Here is a 25,251-nt window from a genome sequence, read left to right as displayed (position 1 = left end):
GCTTAGTGCAAAGGGCTTGCGATGACAGTGACTGGCCTAAGACGACACTGCTGGCTACTGACTCTTTCCTGCCCCAACTCTTCCCTGTTGTTCTTCTGAGACCTAGGCAAACCTCAACAAGCTCTTCACAATCTCAGAGAGTCGTGGCCAATCGCAGCTGGAGACACACTGTATTTGTTTGCCACATAGTTTTTCCAATAGTGAGAAACCATGGTTCTACCAATACATCGAAGAGGCTTGAAGAAGAAATAGCGAAGGGTCACAGAGACAAGGACATGGACTGATACACTAAGACATTTGTTCTGTTTTTATTGTATCCCTCTCCTACAAGACAATGGATCTTTGTGCTTGATCTCACTTCACAGAATCATAGAATGGTTTGCATTCGAAGAGACCTTAAAGATAATCCAGGTCCATTGCAACTGCCATGGGCAGGGACACCTTCCACTAGACCAGGCTGCTTAAAGCCACATCCAACCTGGCCTTGCACACTTCCAGGGATGGGGCACCCACAACCTCTCTGGGTAACCTGTTCCAGTTACAACCATTCCAGGGAAGAACTTCTAATTAACTAACTTCTTAACTACTGACATCTATGCACATGTGCATAAAGAAAGAGATAATCTTGATCAGAATTCAAGATTACTTTTTTCCCGTCCATTCTAAAGACTCTAAACCTAAATATTGTCTTATATGTGCATGTTGGAGGTGGGGGAAGAAACATCACAGGGAAAAGCTAGTACATCATCTGATCTTCAGTACCTGATCATGTGCATGCTGCTCCTTCTTACCTGGAGTAATCTGAATTACCTTCCCTTTAAAACATCTTATTTGCAACAGTTTGTTATTTTTCATATTAAGGCTCTTTTCACCATAAAAGCTAGATATTACACTTCTTGTAATTTAAAATATTGTCATTATAATGAAAATGCACAGGAAGAGTTTCCTTAAAAATAGGAGGCTAAAGACAAAGATTCAAGGAATTAAACAAATAAAGCAGGAGATGGGTTATTTGGAAGTACGATAATCTGTTTTGTCTTCTTCTGCCTACCCAGGTTTGCTCACGATGGCTATGGTTGTCAGTGTCTATACTGTCAACTTCCTAAGCAGTTGTTTAAAGTGTGGAGCTTAGAGTCCATTAGAGAAAGTGAACTTCTTCACTACATCAAACTTCAAGCACTAACCCTGCTTAAAATATGTTTCTAAACCAATCTCAAGAATGTATACATAATCTTAGTTTTGGGGTTATCTCGACTCAGGCAAACATAGTAGGTACCCTCTCACAGTCTTGGCAGGTGTGACACTTCAAGGTAGCCCAGCTGCTTTTCAAGTAAACAAGACAAAATACATTGTAAATGATGCTTACACTTTATAGAGCAATTTTTATCCATTAATTCCGTGATAGCCCACAAAGGATGGAAAGAATATTGACATTTCCATTTTAAGCAACAATGCCCAGAGAGGTTAAGCCATTTTTCCAATGTCACATAAAAATGCAGTCTAACCCAAGGACAAACCAATTTCTGCAAAGCAGAGAAGCACCTTAACCTCAATTCACTGAAAGCTCTGCTATCACATCACAGTCTTTCCTACTCTGTTGGAGACATACTTGTTCTAAAAGCTAGTAGATACAGACATAGCAAATGATGTGCCCCTCTACGTCTCACTGTACATACCACTATTTATTACCTTTCCCTGCTATGCAGACCTGTAACAGGACAGTGAGTTATAACACCATCAGTCCTATTCATGTGTGTGCACATGCTGAGTCCAGTGGATTGTTCTCATTGATTACGTGGACACATCACAATTTTGTGAACACAGTCCAGTCCAGCAGACCTTCAATTGTTTGACAGCTTAGACCAAGTCATGGGCTAATAGAGGTTGCTTATCCTAAATCCCAGTGTGGGTTTTACTCAGAGCAGGCATATCCAGCACAGGGTACAGTACCACACTGACCTACTAAATCCTACCTGAATTTAAAAGAGATGTTGCACTTTCAGTGATTTTGTGAACTTTGGGCTAAGAGAACATGTAAAAGACTGGACAGAGTCACATATTGGATTGATTCACCAGAAGCTCATGAACAGATTTGTTTCCTTTAAGGCCACAGACTGGCTGCAAACTACTCAGAAGCCAGTTGTCTTTGGCTATTTTTAGGGCTGCGTGTCCAGATTTTCTTTAGGAAATACATGCCAATCTTCAGCAAAAAGTCAATAAAGGAACTAATCTTTGCAGAATAACCAGACTGTGACAACCCTGCATGTGGACGTCTGACACCTGCACCATCTCCTTTAATGAACACATTTCAGCTCTGACAGATACCAGAAATCCCAGCATGGAGTTAGCAGCCTCCTTAGATGGGAGCCTAGCAGCAGGCAGGCACAGTCCTGGACCCAAGCTACCCAACACTACTACCAGTCTGGCCTTTTTACAAAACTTACGGCCTAGAGCCTTTAACTACCAGGGGCTTCCATTTCAGATTCAAGTACAACTGGATTTTCTGTTGTATATTCTTACTGCTTTTTGTCCTCCAGCAGTGAAATCAGAGTTCCACACATGCTTATTTTCTGAGATGATTGCAATTTTACCATCCCTATATTCTTCTCCCCTTTGCTGTGCTGATTAGATATTCTTAACACATCTGTATCACAGAATCCAAGTGTCAAAACTCCCCATATCCCTGAATTGCTTTTACTGCAGGAGACAGACTCATCTTGCAGATTTCTAAAGACCAGAAGACTTCCAGGAGACTTCACTGAGGCCTTTCAGTGCATAAAGGGCCTTCTTGCTTAGGGCTAATACCAACCTCTGACATTTCATGAACACCAGACTGCATCTGCAGGTCAACAAAAAACTCCATGAATATACTTGACTCATCCTTGGAATTACCATTTTCACCTTTAATTCCTACTACAAGAAATCACACAAGCTTTTTCCAGTCTAAACTAAACACCTAAAACAGATTAAAATGCAAAGGCTTGTGCCCAAGGCTTGAGTTTAGTCATTTGAACTTAAGAGCTCTGTCAGCCCGACAGAAAAGGAGGAAGTGTTCAGCGATTTACACAACCAGGAACAAAAGGTACACCATTATACAGAGATCCTCTCTACCTACAGCTTACTCATCCTGGCCAGCACTGTGGCCCTACGACTCTCTGTTGCACAGGAAAGAGAAGAAAAATCAGTTTAAAGAAATCAGACTGCTGGGAGGAAATTCAGATTAACAGAATCAAATTAAAGAAATCTAGTCTTTACAGAGGAATAAGGTAGTTCAATAGAACAGTTCCAAGCCTAAGACTTGGTACCAATTTGATAGCCAGGGCAAAGCCTCTGATGCCAGAAGAGTGTCAGAGACATCAAGTCTGAGCCTCGAGGCAAATATTCCAGGATTAAGGCCAGAAACAGCCTAAAAGCTTCTCTATCCAAACTTGAACAAAGTCAAGCCTGGACCACCTCACAGCAGTCTGGCTGTTGGCTATTGAGCCAATGTGGAAAAACCACACTTCAGAGATAAGCAAAATTTCAACCACATAGACATTGAAAATGTATATTTGTGTATGTAAAAATGTATATTATGAGGACTAAATATCATATGAGATCAAATCAGGGCAAAAAGTATGTCTCTACTCTATAGAAAGATTAAGAATACAGCGGTATCTGCAGCAACCATGTAAGCCAATTAATACCTCAAGCCAAAACCTGATTGCCTTCCCCTGATTCTGAACTGCATTTCTCACAGTGACCTTAAGCCCTGAACTTACCCATCTACTTCTCTATAACAAATATCAACAATGTAAGCAATTAATCTGCTCCCACTGGCAACCTTCCAGCTTCCTGGATATTACAGGGGATTTCTGCAGATTCCCACTCTACAGAGGGGAACCAGCTGCACCCAGGAATTGAGTCAGATTCTTCATTATTCTGGAGCTGTGCGCATTGATAGGTCTCATATTTTGGAAATATCTTTTCCTGTATGGCATCCCCACGGAGCCAGGATCCTCCAGCAGCACCTCCATTCGCAGTATGGTGTTCAGCCACTAGATGTCTGTGTTCTGTAGCTGTAACTTACCCCTGGTACTGACAAGAGACAAAGCTGCAACTCCAGTTAAGCAGAAGTCCAGTCTGTATAGTTGTACTTAAAGACACTATGATTATGTGATCTTGCTGGTTTTCTGTCTTACAGGTCTTTTAGATATCCAGTAATGAAACCAGCTGATTAATTTGAATCAAGTCTGAAAACAAAGTATAGGTCTCAAAGATGATATCTTTATAGGAACTTTATTAAGATTCAGACAATGACAGCCTGTGTGAAACAGCTCTTAATTACTATCCTTGCTGAAGGAAAGCAAATCTCATCCTGCACACACATCCTGTTTGGTGGCAGCTAGCAATGCACTGACAACCCAGTCAGTGTATCCATAGCTTTACACAGAGTACCTGGCTTTTAATAATCTCTTGAGATCAAGCAGATCACAGAAATCAGGCTGACTGCTGGGGCTAGGAGGGTGAAAATGTAGATAGAGGACAAAAGTATGTAGCTCAGATTTAGTTCACCTGAGTGCTTATGGAAAGGCTTGTTCTGTAACTCCAACTGCAGTTTTCTTTAATAATTACCTCCTGCTTAAACTCCAGTCACCAATTTTGACAAGTGTGAGCTGAAAGAATACATGGACAAAACAAACAAAGCCACCAAAAGTTAAGAATAGACTTAAACTGAGTATGAAAGATCCAGGACTGAATTTCAAACCTACAAGGAAAGCAGACACTCAAACAGACAATTTCTTTGCTAATTTGTGAAAAGATTATCTCCGCGTTGATGTGCAACAAAGACTTTATGCTTTCAGACAGGCCCCAGGGTGCTCAGAGAACTTCTTATATTGACCAGTAACATATCAACACTACAACACCATCGAGGGCCCCAAGATTGAATCAAGATCTTTTCTACTCCAAAGACTAACGACTTTGTCTCTGGAAACATCCCAATGCATTCAAAATCACTGTGTTAGCCTCAGATGCCTTTGGCTGCGTTGGATTTGCAGTTAAGCTCTCAGTGCTGATGATCAGCAGACAAGTTTCCAAATTTTAAGTGCCTTACAGCTTGTTGAGTCTTTTCTGCCTCAGAGATAAAACCAAAATAAACTGTCCCAGCAGGTACTAAAGTACTACAGTGCCCGTTACAACATCTTCCTGCTGTTGCTAGCAGAAGGGAACTGTGCACTGTTCCTTCTCCTCCTTGCAGCAGCTGCCACTGCATACGGGAAGCTCTGTAGCGCTTCAGGTTTTGACAGTTCATCCAGCATCTCTGGAGCACAGCCTTGACAAGATATTAGAACACTTTGGAGGGATTCTTTGGAAAGAATCAAGGGAAAAATGAAACAGATTTTGAACTTTGCCAGCAACATAAATTGTATAAGCACAGCAACCCTCTCTTTCACACCAGCTGATAGATCATGGCATAAACTAGTGGAATAATGGAGAAGAAGGAATTGAACCTTTCTGTGCATTGGGCACAAGGAGGATTTATCCTGTATTGAGGATGAGAGGAAAGTCACTCAGATGACTCAGTTGTAATGATATCTTCCTAATTATTGCAGTATTTAAACAGGAGAAACGTGCAGCTCTCAAACGTGATTCTGCCAGAAGTGATCTGAAAATTAAAATCCTCAGAAGAGATGAGAGCCCTGACAATGTGACCTCTGGAGAAAGAACACACTTCTCTGATCAGGACTTTGCAGGCTTGGATTTTGAGTGACTCTTAAAATTGTGACTGCTGTCTCAAGATCAGCATTAATTGTGAAAACTAACCAGCTCTTCCATTAATTTATTAAACATGTGCCAAGAAAAGAACAAAATATTGATTGAGTGAGCAGCAAGTTTTATTTACATAAGAATCTGATTGCCAGGTTCATTCTTATGCAAAGCAGAGAGAGTAAGCTCTTTCAGTAAGCATTTTTAAACAACAGATCTAAAAATAACATTTTGCTTTGGCTTTGCTTGAAAAATGCCCAAGTTCCTTTCTTCAGTAGTCACTGTGAAACACAAGAACTCAATCAAAGAAATCCATGCAATTTCCACTGACTTCAAACTAGAGATGAGATATGTTGCAATTCTGTGCAAACTGGCCCCAACTCTGTAGCAGGAAGATGGAACCAAGAAACTAGTGTTGACTTCTGATTCACAGTTGAAGGCATAACCCACAGAGATCTCCCACGACATCACTTTTTCCCCCCATACACATACTCCTCTGAATAAAAAGCTTTGAAAGTTTTTTGGTTTTTTAGTGCTGAGCCTCCAGGCCTTTCCTTGAAGCTATGGTTGTTTCTCATACCACATCTTTCTGAAGTTGTGAAAACAACTGTGTGCTGTATTGGACTAATGCCAGAAGGAATGACCTAGCAAAGTCATGTTTGAAAGAGACCTGCCCCCTCTGGAATGGAAGCAAATTGGTGGCCTTTGAAAGGCAGAACATCAGCTGCCTAAGCCCTTGAGTATGAAAAACAGGCATAGCTGATGAAATGATGAGGGAAAATACATCTGCATATAGTGTTATCTGTTCAGCAAAAAGTCAGATGGCATTTGGGGGGGGAAGGGGCTACCTGCATTTAGTATTTCATGCTTTTCAAGAGCAGAACACAGCTTTTTTCAAAACAGCTACTCTGCGAGAAGCATGTAGCCTTGTGTGATGTGATAAACCTGTGCAAAATCACATCTTCAGACCAAGAAGTGCCACAAAGAACATTCTGTAATTTACAAAGCTACTCCTAGGTCACTCTTAGCATATCTGTAATTTACAAAGCTACTCCTAGGTCACTCTTAGCATACAACTGTATTCACAATCTGCATCCTTGTTCCTATCTGGCTATTTACAAAATCCCATTTCTTCCTCCAATAGACAGTACAGCACAAGGTAGTACACAAGAGAATGCAATCTGAGGATAATGCTACAATTCTACTTTCCCTGGGGACTTCTTTTTTTGAAACGGTTATGCCTCAGGAGAACACAAAGAAAAATCTCACCATCATTACTTCTTTGCAAACACTTCTGCTCATTTTGAAAAAGCCACCACACATTTCAGTGCAGAGTAAAAACTCAGTATTCAGCAGAAGAAATAAATTCTTAAGAGCAAAACTGTTCCTTTCTAAAGCTCTTAGTGAAGCATTTACTGATTAAATCTGGTATGAGATCTTAAAGTCCTCATTGGATACAGAAGACTGCCTGGGAATTTGGCATTCTCCTATACAGAAAGAAAACAAGTGCACCCAGGAGTAAATCTTTGTAGCCAAAAACAGACAGGCGTACTGCAGTGCAGGCTTCCAGAACATCTGCTCTACAAACCTAATTATTCCTCATTGCACAGATGTAAAAGCCATCTAAAATGTTAGCACCTGAGACATGGAGATGATTTTTTAAAGTCCTTTTAAAATGAGCTTTACAAAAAAAAAAAAAGCCATGCAGAACCATTTCTGTCAGATGATGCACGTTCTGTAAAAACTGATCTCTCTTCATTTTAATACCACATAAGTCACATTCCCACAGTTGTCCCATAACAAGTGTTTACTCTTACTGCTCTTTAGAGTCAGTTTTCAGTGGGATGATATGAAACTGGGGTACTAAAATCCACTATAATTCAGCCCAGTTTTTCAGGGATCTGGTGGCAGCTTTGGAGTCCAGAGTGTAACAATTTCATTTAGCCTCAGCCTGCAGTAGAAATACAGAAGTCCTAAAATCTAGATGAGAACAAAATTTCCAGAAGGAAATATTAAATTAAGCTCACCTTCTCATAGCTAGAAGCGCACTAGCCCAGCTGTTGGTGGCCCTTTTACCTGCACATTGCTTCCTGAGAACAAATTACATGTGAATTTTGAGAGAAGTTTAACTGATCTTCTTTATGCAAATGTGGCAAAGAAATATATATAAATGAGGCTGAGATCTGCAGCTATATAAAAGCTGATAGCTTAAATAATTTAAGGAACAATATCCTCAAATTTCTTTTATCAAGTGAAGACATCTTTCTCTTTGTCTCTCGGGAACTCTACTTCATCTTATTGCTCCTGAATTTTCACTAACTGTCAAATGGCAAGCTGCCAGATAACTCACAGTTGGCTAGAAGCATGGTCACCTACAAGCTAATTGATGCCACGAAACTTCCCTCCAGGATGCCATCTGGGTTGCATTCAATATTCTTATTGGATTCAGAAGTCCATCCCTCTAAACTTGAAAGCTGCTTCTCTTGACCAAATGCCAATTTGCTGATTTTGTTTTCAAGCACATGCATTTAACTAGATAGAAACACCAAGCTCTTATTCTACGCTTTTGACCATTTATCCACAGTACTATTTTACAAAAATAAAGCCAAACCATTTCCCCATCTTGCAAGTAGGTAAATTGGGAAACTGAGAGTTAAAGGAGCTTGTCAGTGCAAACTTAGAAAGGCACTAATATAAAATAAAAAGATATTTTATATCAAGTCCCTTCTGCTCCTGACTAAATAAATAGCCCACATTTTAATAGAGCTAACTACCCTGCATCTCTTCATGACTATAATGAGACTTCTTGTTCTCATTTTTAAAAATAGGGCACTTACTTTTGAGGCCTATCTGCCCCACTAATAGTCAAAACAGGTAAGGTAGTCATTTTTATTTTCCTGTTGCTTCTTATTGCAGCAGAAAAACACCTTACTGACATACGTTTGCATCCTTCCAGTTCTCTGCAGTAACAGCAATCGTTTGTTTTCTGTATGCAAAGCCCATTCCACAGCAAAAATAAATCAATGCAAAGGCCTTCTGCTTTTCTGTTGTATATCTGCTGCTTGGCGCGTTTCAGTAACTGTGCTGTCACCCCATCAGACTTGGTCATGAGATGGAAAAAGCCACTCACCTTTACAGCATGATAGTTGGGATCAAACTACCATCATCTGATGCTGGAGGGGAGTTATCCACTGCCGAAGAACTGGTGAGGTCTGAGTGATGCAGAACACACCACCACAATTACTGTCAGCAGTCTGAGGCTAAAGAATTAACAGGCCTGAGCACAGCTCCTCATTTCCAGAGGATGACTTCCTCTGATGACATCTGAGGTTATGTTTACACAGTTTCTTTGGGTGAGGAGGGAAGAGACTGCCACAGAGCCTATTGAAACATGGACATTTTTTATCAAGCTTTCAGCTTGCCTTTCCCCATCACTTCCTCTTTTCTGCCCTTTATGGGTTCTCCACAGAATGTATTTTCTCAACTGGCATCAGAAGCTCCATTTATTAAAATCACAAAGTTCCAGCACGTTTGAGTTTACAGCTGTCTCCCCAGACCTGCACATGGGTGTCATTCTCAGCCCCAGTGGCATTTTATTTCTCTTTAGGCTTCCTTGTTTTCCAGTGTCTGAGCCCAATCAGGTAAGGCTACACTACAAGCTCTCTGTACAGGAAGGCATCTTTCCAGGGACGTTACTGTCCAGACGTTACTGTCCAAAGTACCCAAGTCCCACAACCAGAGGCTGCTTTGTCACCTTTCAGCAGGCCTGGCTTCACTGCATGTTCCGTGATAACACAGTCCCTGAATGTTGTCCCCAGAGGCTGTGTGAAGCCTTTGTAAGCAACCTCCTCTGATATAAGGACCTTTGAAAGTGAATTTTTACTCTCTAGAGAAGTTTTACTTCTAGAAAAACTTTGCAATACAGTAGATTTCAAGAGGACTGAACCACAGTTATCTGCTCTTCTGAAGGAGAGACGGCAAGACAGTTTGACTCACTTATCCAGGCATGATGTTGTTTAAACAAAACAGCAACCTGGCAAAAGCTCATCAAAACAAATCTCCATCAAGATCATGCACTTATGATGATGAACAAGTGCACGTCAGGGATAAACATGTAGAGTGTCTGCTTGCATTGGGCAATTCTGCATGGCCATTTTCTACAGTCAAACTAAAAATCTAACACTCTAAAAGTGGTTTATTATCTATGTATTACAGGCAAACACTATTAATATTATCTGAGGAATGAGTACGGGAAAAGCAGGATGTAAGTTACAATACTGATGTAACAGAATTACAGAGGTATACAATGACTCACTAAATACTCAAACGACAACAATAAACTTGCTTTTAACTTGCCAAGAGTTCTGCTATGTAATTTAATACCCTGCAGGTTCAGAATCTGGTGGGGGGGGTTTAGGCTTTTTTGTCAGTTGAATGTATTGCACAATATCTAAACCAGAACATGAACTCAAGGTTTTTTCCATAAGCAAGTGGATGAAAGCAATAATATTGAGGCTTTCCAAGACAGATACAAGACTGTCAGAAAGGATGAGGAGCTCTGAGTAGGGATACTCAACCCAAGCAGTGGTAGGAGCAAAGCCTGCACATCTGCCCTGCACGTGGGTAGCAGTAGCAGCAGCGGTAGGAGCACAGCCTCCATATAGCCATCCCCACTGTGGGATTGGGAAATGCTGCTCATTTCCCTCAGCTCCATTCCTGCTGTGACAGATAGGGCTGCAAACCGTGGGCCAAGCCTGGACAAAACTGATGGTATGCTTGTTGTCTAGAGCAGGGTGACCACCAGAGGAACTGACAAGTCAAAGAGACCGTGAGGATTTCCTTGGTGCAAGTGGGCTCTCAATACAATTTAAACATTATGCCAACCTTTGTGATTTCCTGTTCTTTCAGCCTTCCTGTGGTCCAGTTCAGACCTTTACACTGCACTTATACCACACGGAGAACTCTTGGTCTTTCTGCTCCAAAAACACAAAGACACCGGAGCCTTACCACACAAAGAATTTGCTTTAGCAATAGGAAAAATACACCATCTGAGGGAATGAGCCCTTTCCACAAAAAAAAAAGCAGGGCTGTAAATGGTGACTAATCAGCTTACCAGCAGGTGAGGAGGCAACTTTACAGTCTCCAAATTGAACGCAAGATCTTTCTTCAACTCTGGATATTGTAAGCTAAAATAACGCCTGTGGTTGATCTTCTCTTCAGTAAAACACTGGAGAATACATGCAACAGAAGTACTGGATATAGACTGAATGGTCAATAAAATATGGATGGTTTCTATTTTCATGGCTTGCCTGAGGCAAGTCCTCACACAATGATGTAGCTGGGGAATGCACGAGATCAGGAACAGAATGAAACCGTACTTTCCAAGTCAGAATTACAAACGAGTTAATCTTCACTTGGAACAAAACAGTGGTCCAAGCCCAGAAATTGCTGCCCACCTCATCAAGTCTACCCTGCACATAACTAGGTGGAAACTGACAACTGTGAAGGAGTCAAACCTGGTATCACCTCAGCAAGACTGCTTTTCTTCCTGCACACTATTATTACCATCTGTGTACTGCAGAAACCCCTTCAATCTGTACCATTACAAAGCACTCATTACAGACCAGGACTGAACCTTGATTTTTTTGTAGTTCCATGATAGAGTTCCATGCACTTCTTGAGATGAAAAGAAAACAAAGTAATACCCTAGTGAAAACTGCTGTAGAAATATTTTTTTTGGTGACGGAAACAAGACTGAAACCATTGATTTTTGAGTTTGGAAAGGTTCCTCATTGTCAGCTGTGACTATAACCACCAAGGACAAAAGAATCCTTGAAACATCACTGAAAAATTGTAATGTTTTATCCAGCACATTCCCTTCACAGTTATTTCACAAGGCTCACCTCAGGAGATAAAGTGTACATAAGGTGAAACTGCCTGGATGGGAGACAGTGGCCCTGCATAGGCTGGAGAGGCCTCTGCAATCATGGCTTCATGTGTACAGCCTCACAGGTGCAGTGAGGCTGACCAGCACACTTCTCTCAGCAGAACCTTATGGCCTACAAAAACCCGTCTCTTTTTAGCCTTTCTGGATTCACAGCTGCAGTTTTTTTCCAGCTAAGAGATGTCAACCTCAGAGGCATGTCAGCAGAGAGAAGGCCTGTGCTATGAAGCTACAGGGCAAAGTTGTTAGTCAGCAATCTGAAATAATAGATCACCATTTCCTCAGAGACTTCTGCAGCAGCGAGATCAAGCTGAGCCACGATGCAGACGAGATGTTCTCTTCAAATTTCAGCATCTGGGAATGGTGCTGTCCATAGATTAAAGTAATAAGGAAACTTTATCAAATGTAGCATTTAATTAGAGCAGAATGCACAGCAAACATCTTCCACAAATCCCAAGATACTCATTGTTTAATATTTTGATATCTGACACTTCAGAATGAAAGGAGATCCTCCATCTATCAATTAATATCCAATGAGAAATGTCTCATGCACAGAAAGCACTAACAGGTATGAGTCTTCTTCTTCCCATCTATTGATGAGAATTTATCTAATGTAAGACAGTGAAACCTGCATCATTCTCACACGTCAAACTGCCATAAAAATTTTTGCTATTATAAAAGCAGAGAGGAAAAAAAACCTGTAGCAGACGATCTCAACTGATTACTTTGGGAAATGACATCTCCACATGCCCTTTTTCTATGTTAAAGGTCACGATGATGCACCAAAAAGCTTCACCAACAGGAAATTCACTCCAACCAGCTGAGAGAGACAACACCACCTTTCAGGTGTGTCACAGTCACAAAAAGTGCCCACAAATATTTAGGGAATTTCAGTTTGCTGCTCTAGGCCTCATCAGGCTCGTTCTTTCCCTCGGGAAACCTAATTCCACAAGACTTCAGTAAAAACAAGTAGCAAGGGGAAAAGCCTATTCAAAACAATACATCAAGATTAGGTCCTAAACCAGTCATTGAATATGTTTCTAATGCCACATTCAAACTCACACTCCCCCACAGAAAGCAAAAAATAAATAAAGTCTTGTGGGAAGGGGGCAAATTAGGTCCTGTACTTGGCTGCCTTCCTCCCCCTCTGTGGTTTTCACTGCCAGAGAAGCATCTTTTTTGCACGCTAAAATTAACCTTGTAATATGCTAATGAAGCCTGCACAACATGGTACAGAAAAGAAACCTGTTAGTAACAGAGATCACCGCTCAACCCTTCCTGTTATGGACAACTCACTGACAGCTATCCAGCTTGCACTGAGAAGGAAGGAAAGTAACAGTCTCTTAAAAGGATATTTTGATTTCAGGTTTTCTTGAAACCCTGCTACAGTGTGCTGAGAGGACAGAGATTAAGCTGCCAGGGCAACAACCCTGTAAATCGAGGACCCTGTAGACATCAGACAGCACAAATCTGACTCTTGCTGCAGGAATGCAACATTTCCCATGGTGCTGAATATCTCAGTCTTGACCTTGAAATCTGGAGGATCAGAACTCCCCAGTGACAGGTGATGGCTTTTGTTCAGTAAACACACATCTTCCAGGTTATTGTTTGCCAATACACTTCATAGTATGCTTAACAATTTGGTGTACAACTGCTGTGCATTGGAGTCAAGAGAAGGTAGGTGTGAAGCTCCACATCAGCTCCAGTCTTCTCCAGAACTGTCATCCTAGCAGCTTGAGTCTCAAAGTTTAAAAATACAGCAAATGAACTGAACAGAGATGGGTGAACTTAGCAGCCTCTAGCCAGCTGAAGAATAGAATTTGAGCAGGAGCTATTACTCCTTTCTACAAGTATTTGAACAAAATAAGGCTGGCAGCATTCACATGCCTGCATACATAATCAAATGTGAAGAAATGCCTGCTTCTCTCTGCCAAGCTTTGCAGAGTCTCCTTCAGTGCCTGAGCGAGAGGTGTTAACAAAAGCTTTGTGCATGGCTGTTGAGGACATGCACTCTGCGAAACAGCCCCAAGAGAATTAATGGCTAAACTTGCATGGAAGAACTTGAATGAAAAGGACTCTAGCAAGGCAATGAGATGCTGTATGCAAGCCTGGGGAAGGCTTCACATTGTTCAGACACACATTCACAACCATGAACAGAAATCAATCAGGTTATTTATAATTTCCCTCTAGAAGAGGGTGCCTGGATTCATATCACAGGCCCCGAGACTTCTCCCCTGCTCCACACTCACACTCTTTGAAGTGCCATGCCACGATTAGAGCCCCTCTAGTCAAGAACTGGACGGATATGATTCTTTTCAGCACCTGTCAAAACAGCTTCTTAATCCTTATTTCACTTGAGGGATCAACATGCATTGGCATCTTGAGTAAACGTACATGACACATTATTTTATGAAAAACAGGACAAAATTCTGTGTTAAAGAGCTCTTGTGTAAAGAGGAACAGCAATCATCCAGCAAAGAGCAAAACCTTGAAGTAAGGTGTGCAGTTTGAATACACCAATGTGACCCTGGCAGAGATTGTTCCAGAGCTTCCCTTTGAAACTCATTATTTATCATCTACCAAGGAACTGTGCCCATACAGGTTACCCCCTTGTAAACTGTAGAACAAGCCCAGCAGGATCACACAGTAGTACCCAGCTAAGTTAAATGACTGCCTGTTATTGCCACCAAGGTAAGGACACCCCTACCATTCTATGATTCTATGATACAGCCCTGCTGTATCAAGCTGCACAAGATGATTTCTTTTCTGCCAAACATAAGAGTTGTGAGATCTAAATTGTACCTTCATTGTTTTACATAAGAAAGGAAGAAGGGAAAGCCAGGCATCAATAAAAATATGTAACAGCAAATTAAACTTCCCTGGTCATCTTGGTTCTTGCCAATCAAGGATATGTCACAATTTACCAAGGCAAGGGTCCACTAGTTATAAACTGCTTCAAAAGTTAGTGCTCAGATAACAGCAAGGTATGGGCATGGAGGTAAAGGAGGTCTGGAGAGTCACAGTCCCCTCATGAAATGGAAAGAGCCTCTTCAGCAATTACAAAATTTTCTTGTGCGGTCTCAAAATTGGGACTTTGGCCAGCTGAAGAGGTGGCTGCAGTGGTAACTGCCTGTGTTTAGGCTGTGCTCTTCTGCTCTGTAGGATATGTTAGAATGTACAAAAAGAAATAAATCCATTTTGAAAAGCAAAACAAGCACCCCGTTCTCCCTCAAATGCTTGTATTGTGTGTGTCTGATAATAAACACAAGAAGTGATCCATTTGAAATATTTCTTGCATTTGACCCAACACTAACATTTTGAAACACTGAGTTCTCAACACTGGGATTTTTCTGAATAGTTTTCAAATGGTATATATATATATGACAAAGACAAAGGCTAAACCCCTGAGCAGTCATTTAATCCACAGAATACCATTATCTGTGTAAAACAATGTGATAATGGACCAGAAAACAAGAAATTTGGGACATTCATCACGAGTCAATAATGTTCACAATAAGTTACTGGCTCACTTTACAGCCTTGGGCAAAGGATAACTTCTCTCAGCATCGGTTTTCACATCCATAGATAATATTTAGACTACTTCTATAGTGAAGATGTATAGAAAGTTAAACTGCTAACCAGGCACTGGATGACAAATGTGTAATCAGCAAAACACAACTACACTAACAAGAATAGAACGACACAATTATAGAAACAGGAGGTATATTTCTTGGCCTATATCAGTCAATGCTGACATTTGTTATCAAAGAAACTGGGACATTTCTCTCTGTTTATAACTAGCTGCATAGATGCAATTATGATTCAGGATGGAGAACAGGAAGAGTTGTAAGATTGCATCTGAAATTCTTAGTGCGAGCACATTCACTACTCCTGCTACTGATGATTTTTATGCTTTGAACTACTCCCTGCATCACCCAGAGTAGCATCACATGGATGGATAAAGTCCAGCAAATCCAGCAACATTTCCTGATATACAATCACTGCTAGATCAGCAAGCCAAACAGCTGGTAGGAGACCCATGCCCCACATCTGGAAAGCTACCTACAACCTTACTCATCTAGATCAACAAAAATAGGAAAAGATTGAAAAGCCACCAAAGAAATTAATCACATCAACTTTAAACATAGAAAGCAAAAATAGACAGAAAATTGCTACCAGGTAATGCACTGCTGAAGAAAGACTTGTCATCAACAGAAAATTTAATTCACCCTTTGAAATAAAGGAAAACATCACCACAATGTGGTGTCTAGGAAAGAAGCATGAAAAAAAGTACAAAAAAGGCCAGATCAAATACAAAGCAAAATTAAAACCTGGAATTGAAGCACTTATCTAAATGAGGAAAAAGTACAGCTGAGAGTTTACTGTCAGTTGTACACACTAGTTTCTTCAACAATTTTTTTTTATGAAGTTGTGCTATAGGCTGCTTGGAAAGGGAGAGAAGTCTACAGCAACATTTCAAACTTAACCCAAATCAAGAGAAAATTTCCATCTATTTCAATGAATTCTAAACACACTCTTCCCCTCTTTCAATATTTTGCAAGTAAAAGAAATCACACCCACAGAAGCTACAGAAAGCAAGCTAGAACTGCAGAAAAGATAAAGACACTTACAGCAGGCAAAATTCTCACCCAGGATGGACAAGACTCTGCAGCACTAATAAATTAGACTTTAAATTATATATCTATCTTTAAATAGAAAAAGTAATCACAGCACAGAGAGCAGTTGCCAGAAAGAGCCCTTCTAGTTCTGCAAGTACAGGACTGTGCTCCTGCTGCCATGGAAACCAAGTCCCTGCCTGCTCTGGTCCTGGTACAGTGCCACACATGCTCTCAAACATTTAATAAATATTAATAATGCAAAAATAATATTGATGTATCAGAAACAGATGAGCTAAACAAAATGTAATTGGCAATGAAGCTCACTTTGGATGGCTGCAGCCCAAAGGCTACTAGCCTTACTCTAAGCCAACTATAAATCCCGTTCTCTCCTAGTTTCTAATGCTTGCTTTTGGCATTAACTGGAAGGTTAAACTGAATGCCAGGCCTTAGTTTACACTGGAAAAAGCCAGCAAACCTGGAGAAAAAAAATTAAACACTTCCACTACTCTAACAGGTACCTCTGCAGTAAGAAATATGGTTGTGCTTATTAGGGACCGGACCGGTAGGTAGGAGACCTCATTTCTGTCCTTGGCTCTGCTGCTGACTGCTTGTTCAATCACAAGTCACTCTGGGCCAGCTCCTACCTGCAGAAGACTTGTAAACACTGTTTATAAACCTCTTCAGGAATAACAAGGCATAAGGTTGCCAGATCAGCCTCAGCTCTGGGGAAAAAGTACATGCTCCTCGCCAGGAACAGAATCAGAATCTACCAGTGCATCATTATTAGCACAAGACAGAGTGCATCTCACTCACAGAACATTGGAGATAGAGCTCACACCCACACTTTAAAAAACTTCTGGCTTCTCTTAGGTTAAAATCTGCCTTTTAAAAATATTTCAGTTTGGATGGGCTTAGTTTTTATTTTTCAACTAGCTTACAGCATTAATATAATTTTTGAAGTCTAATCAGGCTGTTATCTCTTGTATTTCAGCCAAAATTTTTCACAGAGCAGAAAATCTGCATTAATTTTTATCACAGGGCCTTCTGCCCCCTTCCTTTCCCTTATGAATATCTAAATGTTAATAATTTAAACAGGAAATAGAGAGTCAGGAAAATTACACTCGGCATTTTCACCACTTACTGCACACCCGCCATAAAACAGTGCAGGCTTCCCTTTGGCTAGAACCACCTGTCTGCTCTGGAAGCAGAGCACACTGGAGTCAGTCTGTGTTTCTATCACAGACATGGTACCATATAAGAAAATACAAGGCAACACAAATCTTCATCCCCATCACTCAAACTCAGCTTACTGATTTGTTCTCCTGCACAAAGCAAAGAAAGATAAATTGACATCTTATGGCATTTTATAAAGCATGTAATGACACAGAAGAGCAGAGCTGAACAGTGACATTCTTTGAGAATATGTTTGAAATTACCAAGGAAAAGCTGTGGGTAAATGGGAAAGTTTGTAGAGAGGAAAAGGCCATCAGAGAAGCAACAATACAAGGACCAGGACAACTTCACACCAAATCAAGGCTACCACAAACGCATCTCTAATACAGCGTCACAGTCTCTGAGGCACACCAAATACATGATAAACTTGACAGGGAATTAAAATCCTGGTGCCATTAAAAAAGCTAGCAGAAACAAAAGCTGGGTGTCTGCTCTATTAGAAACAGCTAAGGAAATCAATCATTGCCAGATGTTTTCAGGCATTATAGAGAGTTTAGTGGTCCTTTAGGGGATAACAAAGTCAAGAAAACTCATTCTTTCTAGCATTACCTATCTGAGTTCTAGGTTCCTCCAGTCTTGTAACAGTTCTTTGTTCATTTGAATCAATCCCTAAGCATTTTCTGACAATACTAAATTATCCTATGTATCTTCCATTCTAACATAAACAAATAAGAAAACACACTTCAAACCTGTCCCACTCCCGGGTCTGTAACACTGCAGACAAAAAGGAGTTGGTCTATATTGACTTTTGGTTTATCTTTTTGTACATTAAAAAGCTCTGGATGAAGACTGCCTACTTTAGCTCAAAATGTATATTTTTATATCCTCTGAAACAACAGCTCAGAGCTCTTTGACAATGAAATCAAGTCACTGTCAGTTTTGATGGGCACTTTCATAATTTCCTTCTTGACTTTAATCATTATTTTCAATTTCACCATTCTCCTTGACCTCAGGAAACTATTTCAGACCACAGCTTGTACCTGTATCTAGAGCAACCCATGTGATTTCTTGCTATAGCACAGCAGCACTCCATAAAATCCACTGCTCTTCCTTGTCATAGGAGATGTCCCAGTGCATACCGCATGCCCCTGAGTTTCCTCCTCTATCTTTTCAACAGTGCTATTCCAGTTCTCCCTTGCTTTCCCAGACCTTGAGCAGGAGGGATGGAAAAACATCACCTTTTAGAAAGCAGTTTGTATCTAGAGATAATAAAACTCCTCAAGCAAATGTGCAAGGAAATAGGGAAATGGAAAAGGGCATGTTTTCTACATGTACCTTATACTTTATTTTCTCATAAAAGATGCAGCACAGGTAAGATCACCTAAACCCCCAAAATACATAAATTATTTTTCACAGAACAGATAACAACAACAAAATAAGATAAGCAAATAACTACATTCATTGTGGAACAAAATTGATCAGTAAGCTGATTTTGAATCTAGTTTGCACATCACCACAGTACCAACCAGGACAGGCAGGCAACAGGCACACAGGTAAGCAACCAAGCCCAGTGTCTCTGCAGCCCAGTTCCCAATGATTCCAGTTTTGGGATGAGCATGCAAGCTGACCACACAACTCCCAAACTGCCACTGACAAAATCAAGATCATGTGACCATGGATGTGTCACGGAAACCTACAACTCTTCACATGGCGATGTGCACATACTGAAGACATGCAGGCATCGCCAGATAACATGCAGCTGTCACTCAGCACAGAAAATGTTCAGTCTCAACACTGAACATGATGAAAAATTGGAGCAACAAATAATGGAGGACAAAAAAGTTATAGGAGATATATGGCAATTGTGACTGTCTGCTGTCTCACTTTGTTGCATCCCAAAACCTGCAAGCGTGGCACACCATTACACTCCTGCATTTCAAAGCCAGTCAAGACATATTTAACTCTTCACAGGATCCAGATTTTGTGGATCCTGTGGTTCTCAAATAGGTTCTCAAATAGGTTCTCAAATAGGCTTTTAATATATTTTTCTTTTAAAACTCCATCTCTATTGAAATTTGGACATAAAAGCAAGGAGAGTATCAGGCTGCTTCCGGGCTTCTGCATAGGCAGCAGGAGTCAAAGTCTCTGCAGATTCTCTGTGCATCAAGCCAGCAGAACAGGAGACTTTCCTCCTCCTGATAGCAAGAAAAGCATATCTCAGCTACACAGTCATATACTGTGGCCTCAAGGCAAGGCAAAGGCGGAGGTAGGGGGAATTTTGCTGATGACAAGTGTTTACCCTGAATTCTGGACATGTAGGAACATCTTTGAAACAGTATCTCCCTTCAGACTGTGTATCATACTGAAGGCAGTCTGAATCCCATCCAATATAAAATATCCCAATAAAGAGTACTCACCAGAAAGCAACACCACAGGAAGGGTCCTGACACAAAGATGGGAAACAGAGCTTTAAAAGAGAAATAGTGATGCTACTTTTAGCTGTGTCCCCCTGTAGGCAGATACCACAAAGCTGAAGTGGCCTTGCAGCTTGTGTTTCATTTTAGGAAATTGGTTAAGCTACTGCTTCCTTTTGGCAACTATACTCTTTGCCACATTGAAGAATAAATCAACAGTGAAACATTTAAGCAGAAGTCTTGCAATCTTTAATCTGCGTTCAGGTCTGAGTTAGGACCTGAAATATGAGACCTACTTGCAGCAGAAAAATAAAATCCTATAAAATACAACTACCAAGTACGAGCTCTTATTTTGTATCAAATATATTGTGGTTGGCTGGAATTTGCAATTATTTCTTGTTTTCTGCTGGCTGCAGTGGCAAGCATGAAGAAACTTGCAAAACTGGGCAAAAAGTCTGCAAGAGCCACTCCCCCATCAAATCAGTTCTCTAGGATTTTTCATTCTGGGTGACATGTCACACAGCAGCAGACACACAGTGCACACAGTTTGCAGGCCCCAAGGCTCACCTGGCTCTGCATTGTCCACCCATCATGAGAAGACGTAGACGAAAGCCAGTAACCCACACTCTGAGTATCTCAGCAGTGAGTGATCCTTTGCAAAAACATTGTGCCTCAAAAAATGGACATTTTTCCCACTATAAAAACAGCTTTGGTGTTTTATAATGTTGCTGCTATACTGTTAAGAAAAAGTCTTGATGACAGTGTATCCACAAACATCCTCTGAAACGGGTTATAAAATTCAGTCTTGAGTTTCCTGAGAGGAAAAAGCATCATTTACTTGTACAGGGCAGGAGTAAAAAGCATCTAAAAAATCATGTTCCAAACTGCCCTGGAGCCCTGTCCTCATTGTGTGAATCACGCATAGTGCAGATGATGATATTGCAAGCTGTAATTTGAGACTGTGTTTTTGCCTTGTCATTACATATGCTGAAAAGTGGTATGCATTTTTAAAAGAAAACAGTGTTCTGAACAATAAAAGCAAGAATAATGTATGTGAAAATGCTTTCAAGCAGCTTGGTGAAACAGCAGTCCATCAGGAAATTAACAATCCATCAGTAATTTCTGTAGTGAACTCCCCAGCCAATAATAAATGGCACATTCAGATTAAAGTGAAGAACTCTTCCTGATGGCTCCACATCCAAAACTTCTTTATCCTAACATCTCAGAAGTCACCATTCTGCTACAACCTAGCCATCCCATTTTTACCACCCCCAAACCCAGTAAGTGTAAAACACCTCTGAAATAAAACTAAATCAGATGCAATTATCCATCTAACCATTGCAACACAGCACAATTCATACAGAGCTGATATTCAACAGGATGTTGCTTTACACTCTCTCATCTGACACAATGCTTACTTAGAAGGCACATCACAAGGAAAGGGGAACAATAAAAAAGCAGCCCAGATACTGACCCATGCACTCATGCTAGGCAAGGAGCTCAGGCCACAAATCTACTCTTCAATGTGGAGAACAGGGTGCAGAATTTGTTCCTCAAGATGCTACTCCAGCCACAATCCCAACCTCTGAAACAGCAGTTCTAAAAGCATGGCTGCAGCTCACCAAGCCTTTGTACAACAACGCAGAGAGGGACTTTTAAATAGGCAGCTTCAAGAACACCATCATCAGCCTGCTCAGAGATTGCCAGCACTTCCACATATTACTGTGTCTCTGGAAACTCATACGCTTCTGAGAAAACTTGCCCAGTCATGATTGCACACAAATCCAAGCTAGTTCTAAGACAGACATGGCTTCCTAGAGTCCAACTTTGGGGGTTGGACTAGATGATCTTTCAAGGTCCTTTCCAACCCTCAAGATTCTGTGATTCTGTGAGTCTTTTGTAGTTTGAAATATCCCAAATCTGAGTTGCCTCTAACTAGTGTCAAAATAATTCCTGAACAAACCATTTCTGTATCTGAATTAAGTGATGCTGCAAACTCCTTTGATCAGAAACTCAGGCATATATAAAGCCTATCACGCCTTCTGAATACAACAGCACCAGAAATAAATGCTATAGTCTATGTTATAACATCAAGACATTTCCTATTAACAAGTTTGGGAATCCTTGCTCTCAAACTGATCTACTTCGACTTCCCTTTGTGTATCACCTGGCACAGATTTATCTGTGAAGCTGTTAAAAAGGTAACTAGGGACTCTTCTTGATACACTCCCTGGAGTATCTTGATACATCAAGGTGTTCATTTGGTGAATTACTGCCTGATACAAATTCACATATTATCTTAGAAAGATAACTCAAGAGATGTGGTACTTGCTACAATATTTGCAACTTAAAACTCAAAATTATACATCTCTTTAAGATTTAGACTCCAAAACTTCTTTTACAGATGCTTTTTGACACTCCATGGTTGAGACAAATTCTCCTTTGCTGTCAGAAGCTGTAAGCACAATGAGAAGCGGTAACAGTGCAACCCTACAAACTACTCAGAGTTTACTTAGTACACATTCACCATGGTCACATCACAGCAGAGGGTAAGATTGGCATCTTCTCCAGACTGAAAGCACCTATCTCCTTGCTCTCTCTTCCCTTACACTACCAGGGAATCAGTCAGTGTTACATGACTGACACTGCCATGCAGAGCTACTTGTTCATCTCCCTTCTCCTCACCATGACTGCAAACGTATATTTGAACACAAAACTCACACACCAACCCCACATCTTGTAAGGCACTTAACAGTAGGCAGCGTTTCACATGAGCTGATGCTGCCCACGAGGTTTCTCGGGGTAAAACATCTCTCCCAACTTCCCTGAGGACACAAACTTTGCTGTTCGCTTTAGACTCTCTGAGCAGACACGTTGCTGGAGGTGAGGGCGTAACCTGGCGGCTGGCAGGGGAGCGGGCAGAGGAGCGGGCAAAGGAATGCGCAGGAGAGCGCTTCCGCCGCACCCTCCGGTGTCCCTGCCCGAGTCAGCCCGGAGGCGGCCGGCACCCCACGGTGCGCAGCTCGCGGCGGGCCCGGCAGCCGCGTCATGGATCTGCTGCTCCCGGCAGCCAATCGGCGCCGGAGCCGGAGCCGGCGCGACTTCATTCATTCATTCATAAAAAGGAGGCGCAGCGCAGCCGGGAAGCGCGCCCTTACAGCTCGGCGCGGGGAGGGCCCCGGCTCCCCGCCCCACCGTGCCGGGGAACGGACACTCACGGCAATCCGCCTCGTCGCTGTTATCCGAGCAGTCGTCGTCCTCATCGCATTTCCAGATGGCGGGGATGCACCGCTCGTTCCGGCACTGGAACTGATCCTCCTCGCACTCCTTGCCGGCGCCTGCGAGACACGGGGCCGCGGGTCACTGGGGTGCTCCTGGGGCGAGGGCACCCCACGACCCCCTCCCCGCCCGGCCCCGGTCGCGCACAAGCGGGGATGGGCGCTGGGAGCCCCCGGCCGAGGGTGGGGGCTGGGCTCGGCGGGGCAGAGCAGCTCAGCGGGAGACGCGCGGCGATCCCGAAGCTGCTTTGTGCAAGGATCAAAGGTACCGTTTCCGTGCTTCCCCTCGTCGCTTAAAAGGCAGTGAGAAAAGGAGCCTGAGACAAGAAGGCGGTTAAAACTGAAATGCGAAAGACAAAGAAAAATTACAATGCACACTGATGCTGGGGTTTCCTGCACGTTCGTCACCAGGACAAAACGCACAGATATCTGGGCGCGCGGGGGGCAAACGGGTACCGGCGCCGTCCCACGAAAAGGGAACTGACCCAACTAAAGTTGAAGGCGGGGTGGGGGGGCGGAGGACACAGAGCAAATCTGCTTTGCAGACACGGTACAGCGCTGCTTTGATGAGGCACAAATCTCCTCAGCAAGGGATTAAAGGTGGCAGCTCCTGTCATGAGCGGTCGGTTGCGTTCGCCCCCCTCATCAAGAGCGATCGCGGTCCCCGCAGGTCACAAACCCCGAGCGTGCTCGGTCCTCCGGAGGTCCTGACCGTCGCGCGGGGCACTGCGGCGAGGGGGTGCCCGCGGCCGCACACCCCTGGGTGCCCAGGCGGGAAGGACGCTCGCCCCCTTTCCCGGGAGCGCCGAGGCCAGGCGCGCACTTGCCGCAAGCCGCGGTCGCCCCGGCACCGAGAGGGAGAGCCGCCGGGCCGCGCCGGACCCACCTTTGCCGATGTGCAGCTTCAGCAGCAGCAGCTGGAGGAGCAGCAGCCGAGCGAGCGCTGGCCGGCACATGGTGCTCGCTCCCTCCGTGGCAGTGCGCCGTGTGCAGGGTGCGCGCAGCCGGCGCGCCGCTCGCTGCCCCGTGCCGATTGCGGCCGGCGCCGCCCCCGCCCCGCCGCGCGCCGCCGCCGCGCCGTGACGCGCCCCGCTGGGCGGGCCCCGCGCGCCGCCGCTCGCCACGGCCCCGGCCGCCGCCTGCTGCTGCCCCCGCAGAGAGCGGCCCCCGGCCCGCGCCGAGCTCCGGAGGGGCCGTACCCAGAGAGGAGCCTGCGGCACACCTCCTTCGGCGCGGCCGCGGAAAGCTCCGGGCAAAGCTCCGCTGATGGCACTTGTAGGCCTGGCTACGGAGGACGGTGGCCTTCGCCGCGGCGGCGGTCGGGCTGTCAGCAACCCCGCTCATCTGCTGCCGCTTCACGAGAGGCGAAGCCTCGGCGCGGCTGCGGCAGGTGGCGGCACCTCCTGGCACGCGGGCCGGCGGTGCTGGGTCCGGAGAGGCGGGGCAGGCCCGCGCCCGCGGCTCTGCGGGGAGGACAAAGACGGCACCCCTCCGAGGCAGGTGCACAGCGTCGGGCGCTCTGCTCATAGCCTTCCTTCGTATGCCTTGTTAGTGACAACCTCATTCATTATCTTAATTTCATTGTCGGTTAACACGTGGACTCTTTGAAATGGCCTTGAGCCACAAATTTTATGTCCTCCTCCTTACTTTTGCTCTCCCACTAAGGGAATTCGTTATGACCACACGCTGATGTGGTCATGTCCACTTAATTGTGTTCAGATTAATGAAACAAGTAAGGATGCGTGCTGAAGGTGACAACCTCCCTTTGGAGGAACTGCTCGCTCTTGCTTCTGCCTAAGCACACGTGGTTTGATTGGAAATACAAAGCAAAAGTTTTACAAGCTGTCACCGGGGCAGTGTTTATCACCCCATTTGCACAGTGCTGATGGGAAAGCGGTTCACTGTCTTTAATTAACACAGCAGCCTTGTTCATACAGTCAGGATTAACAGTATTTCGATAATCTTATTATGAACAGATATTTTTCAGGAGTAACTTGAATCTAGCATCACAAAAGGATTAACATGATCATGTGTGGAGTACTGTTTGAAAAAGAAAATAAATTCAAGCACTGTTT

The 25,251-nt window shown here is 43.1% G+C and overlaps 1 protein-coding gene across 1 annotated transcript in view; it reads right to left on the bottom strand.

Moving 5' to 3' along the window:
* LRP8 (LDL receptor related protein 8) overlaps positions 1-24,132 on the bottom strand; it is a 170,007-nt gene extending 145,875 nt beyond the window's left edge. Inside the window, exons 1-2 of the mRNA XM_062003335.1 lie at positions 24,063-24,132; positions 23,117-23,236 (exon numbers count right to left, since the gene is read on the bottom strand). Of these exons, the coding sequence (XP_061859319.1) occupies positions 23,117-23,236; positions 24,063-24,132 (190 nt within the window). The remainder of the gene's footprint in view (positions 1-23,116; positions 23,237-24,062) is intronic.
* Between the last annotated feature and the right edge of the window lie 1,119 nt (positions 24,133-25,251).

The sequence above is a fragment of the Colius striatus genome, chromosome 10 (genome assembly GCF_028858725.1).
Source record: "Colius striatus isolate bColStr4 chromosome 10, bColStr4.1.hap1, whole genome shotgun sequence".
In the NCBI taxonomy this organism is placed as follows: Eukaryota; Metazoa; Chordata; class Aves; order Coliiformes; family Coliidae; genus Colius; species Colius striatus.
The sequence above is the reverse complement of the archived record's forward strand: the minus strand, read 5'-3'. Positions and strand labels throughout refer to the sequence as shown.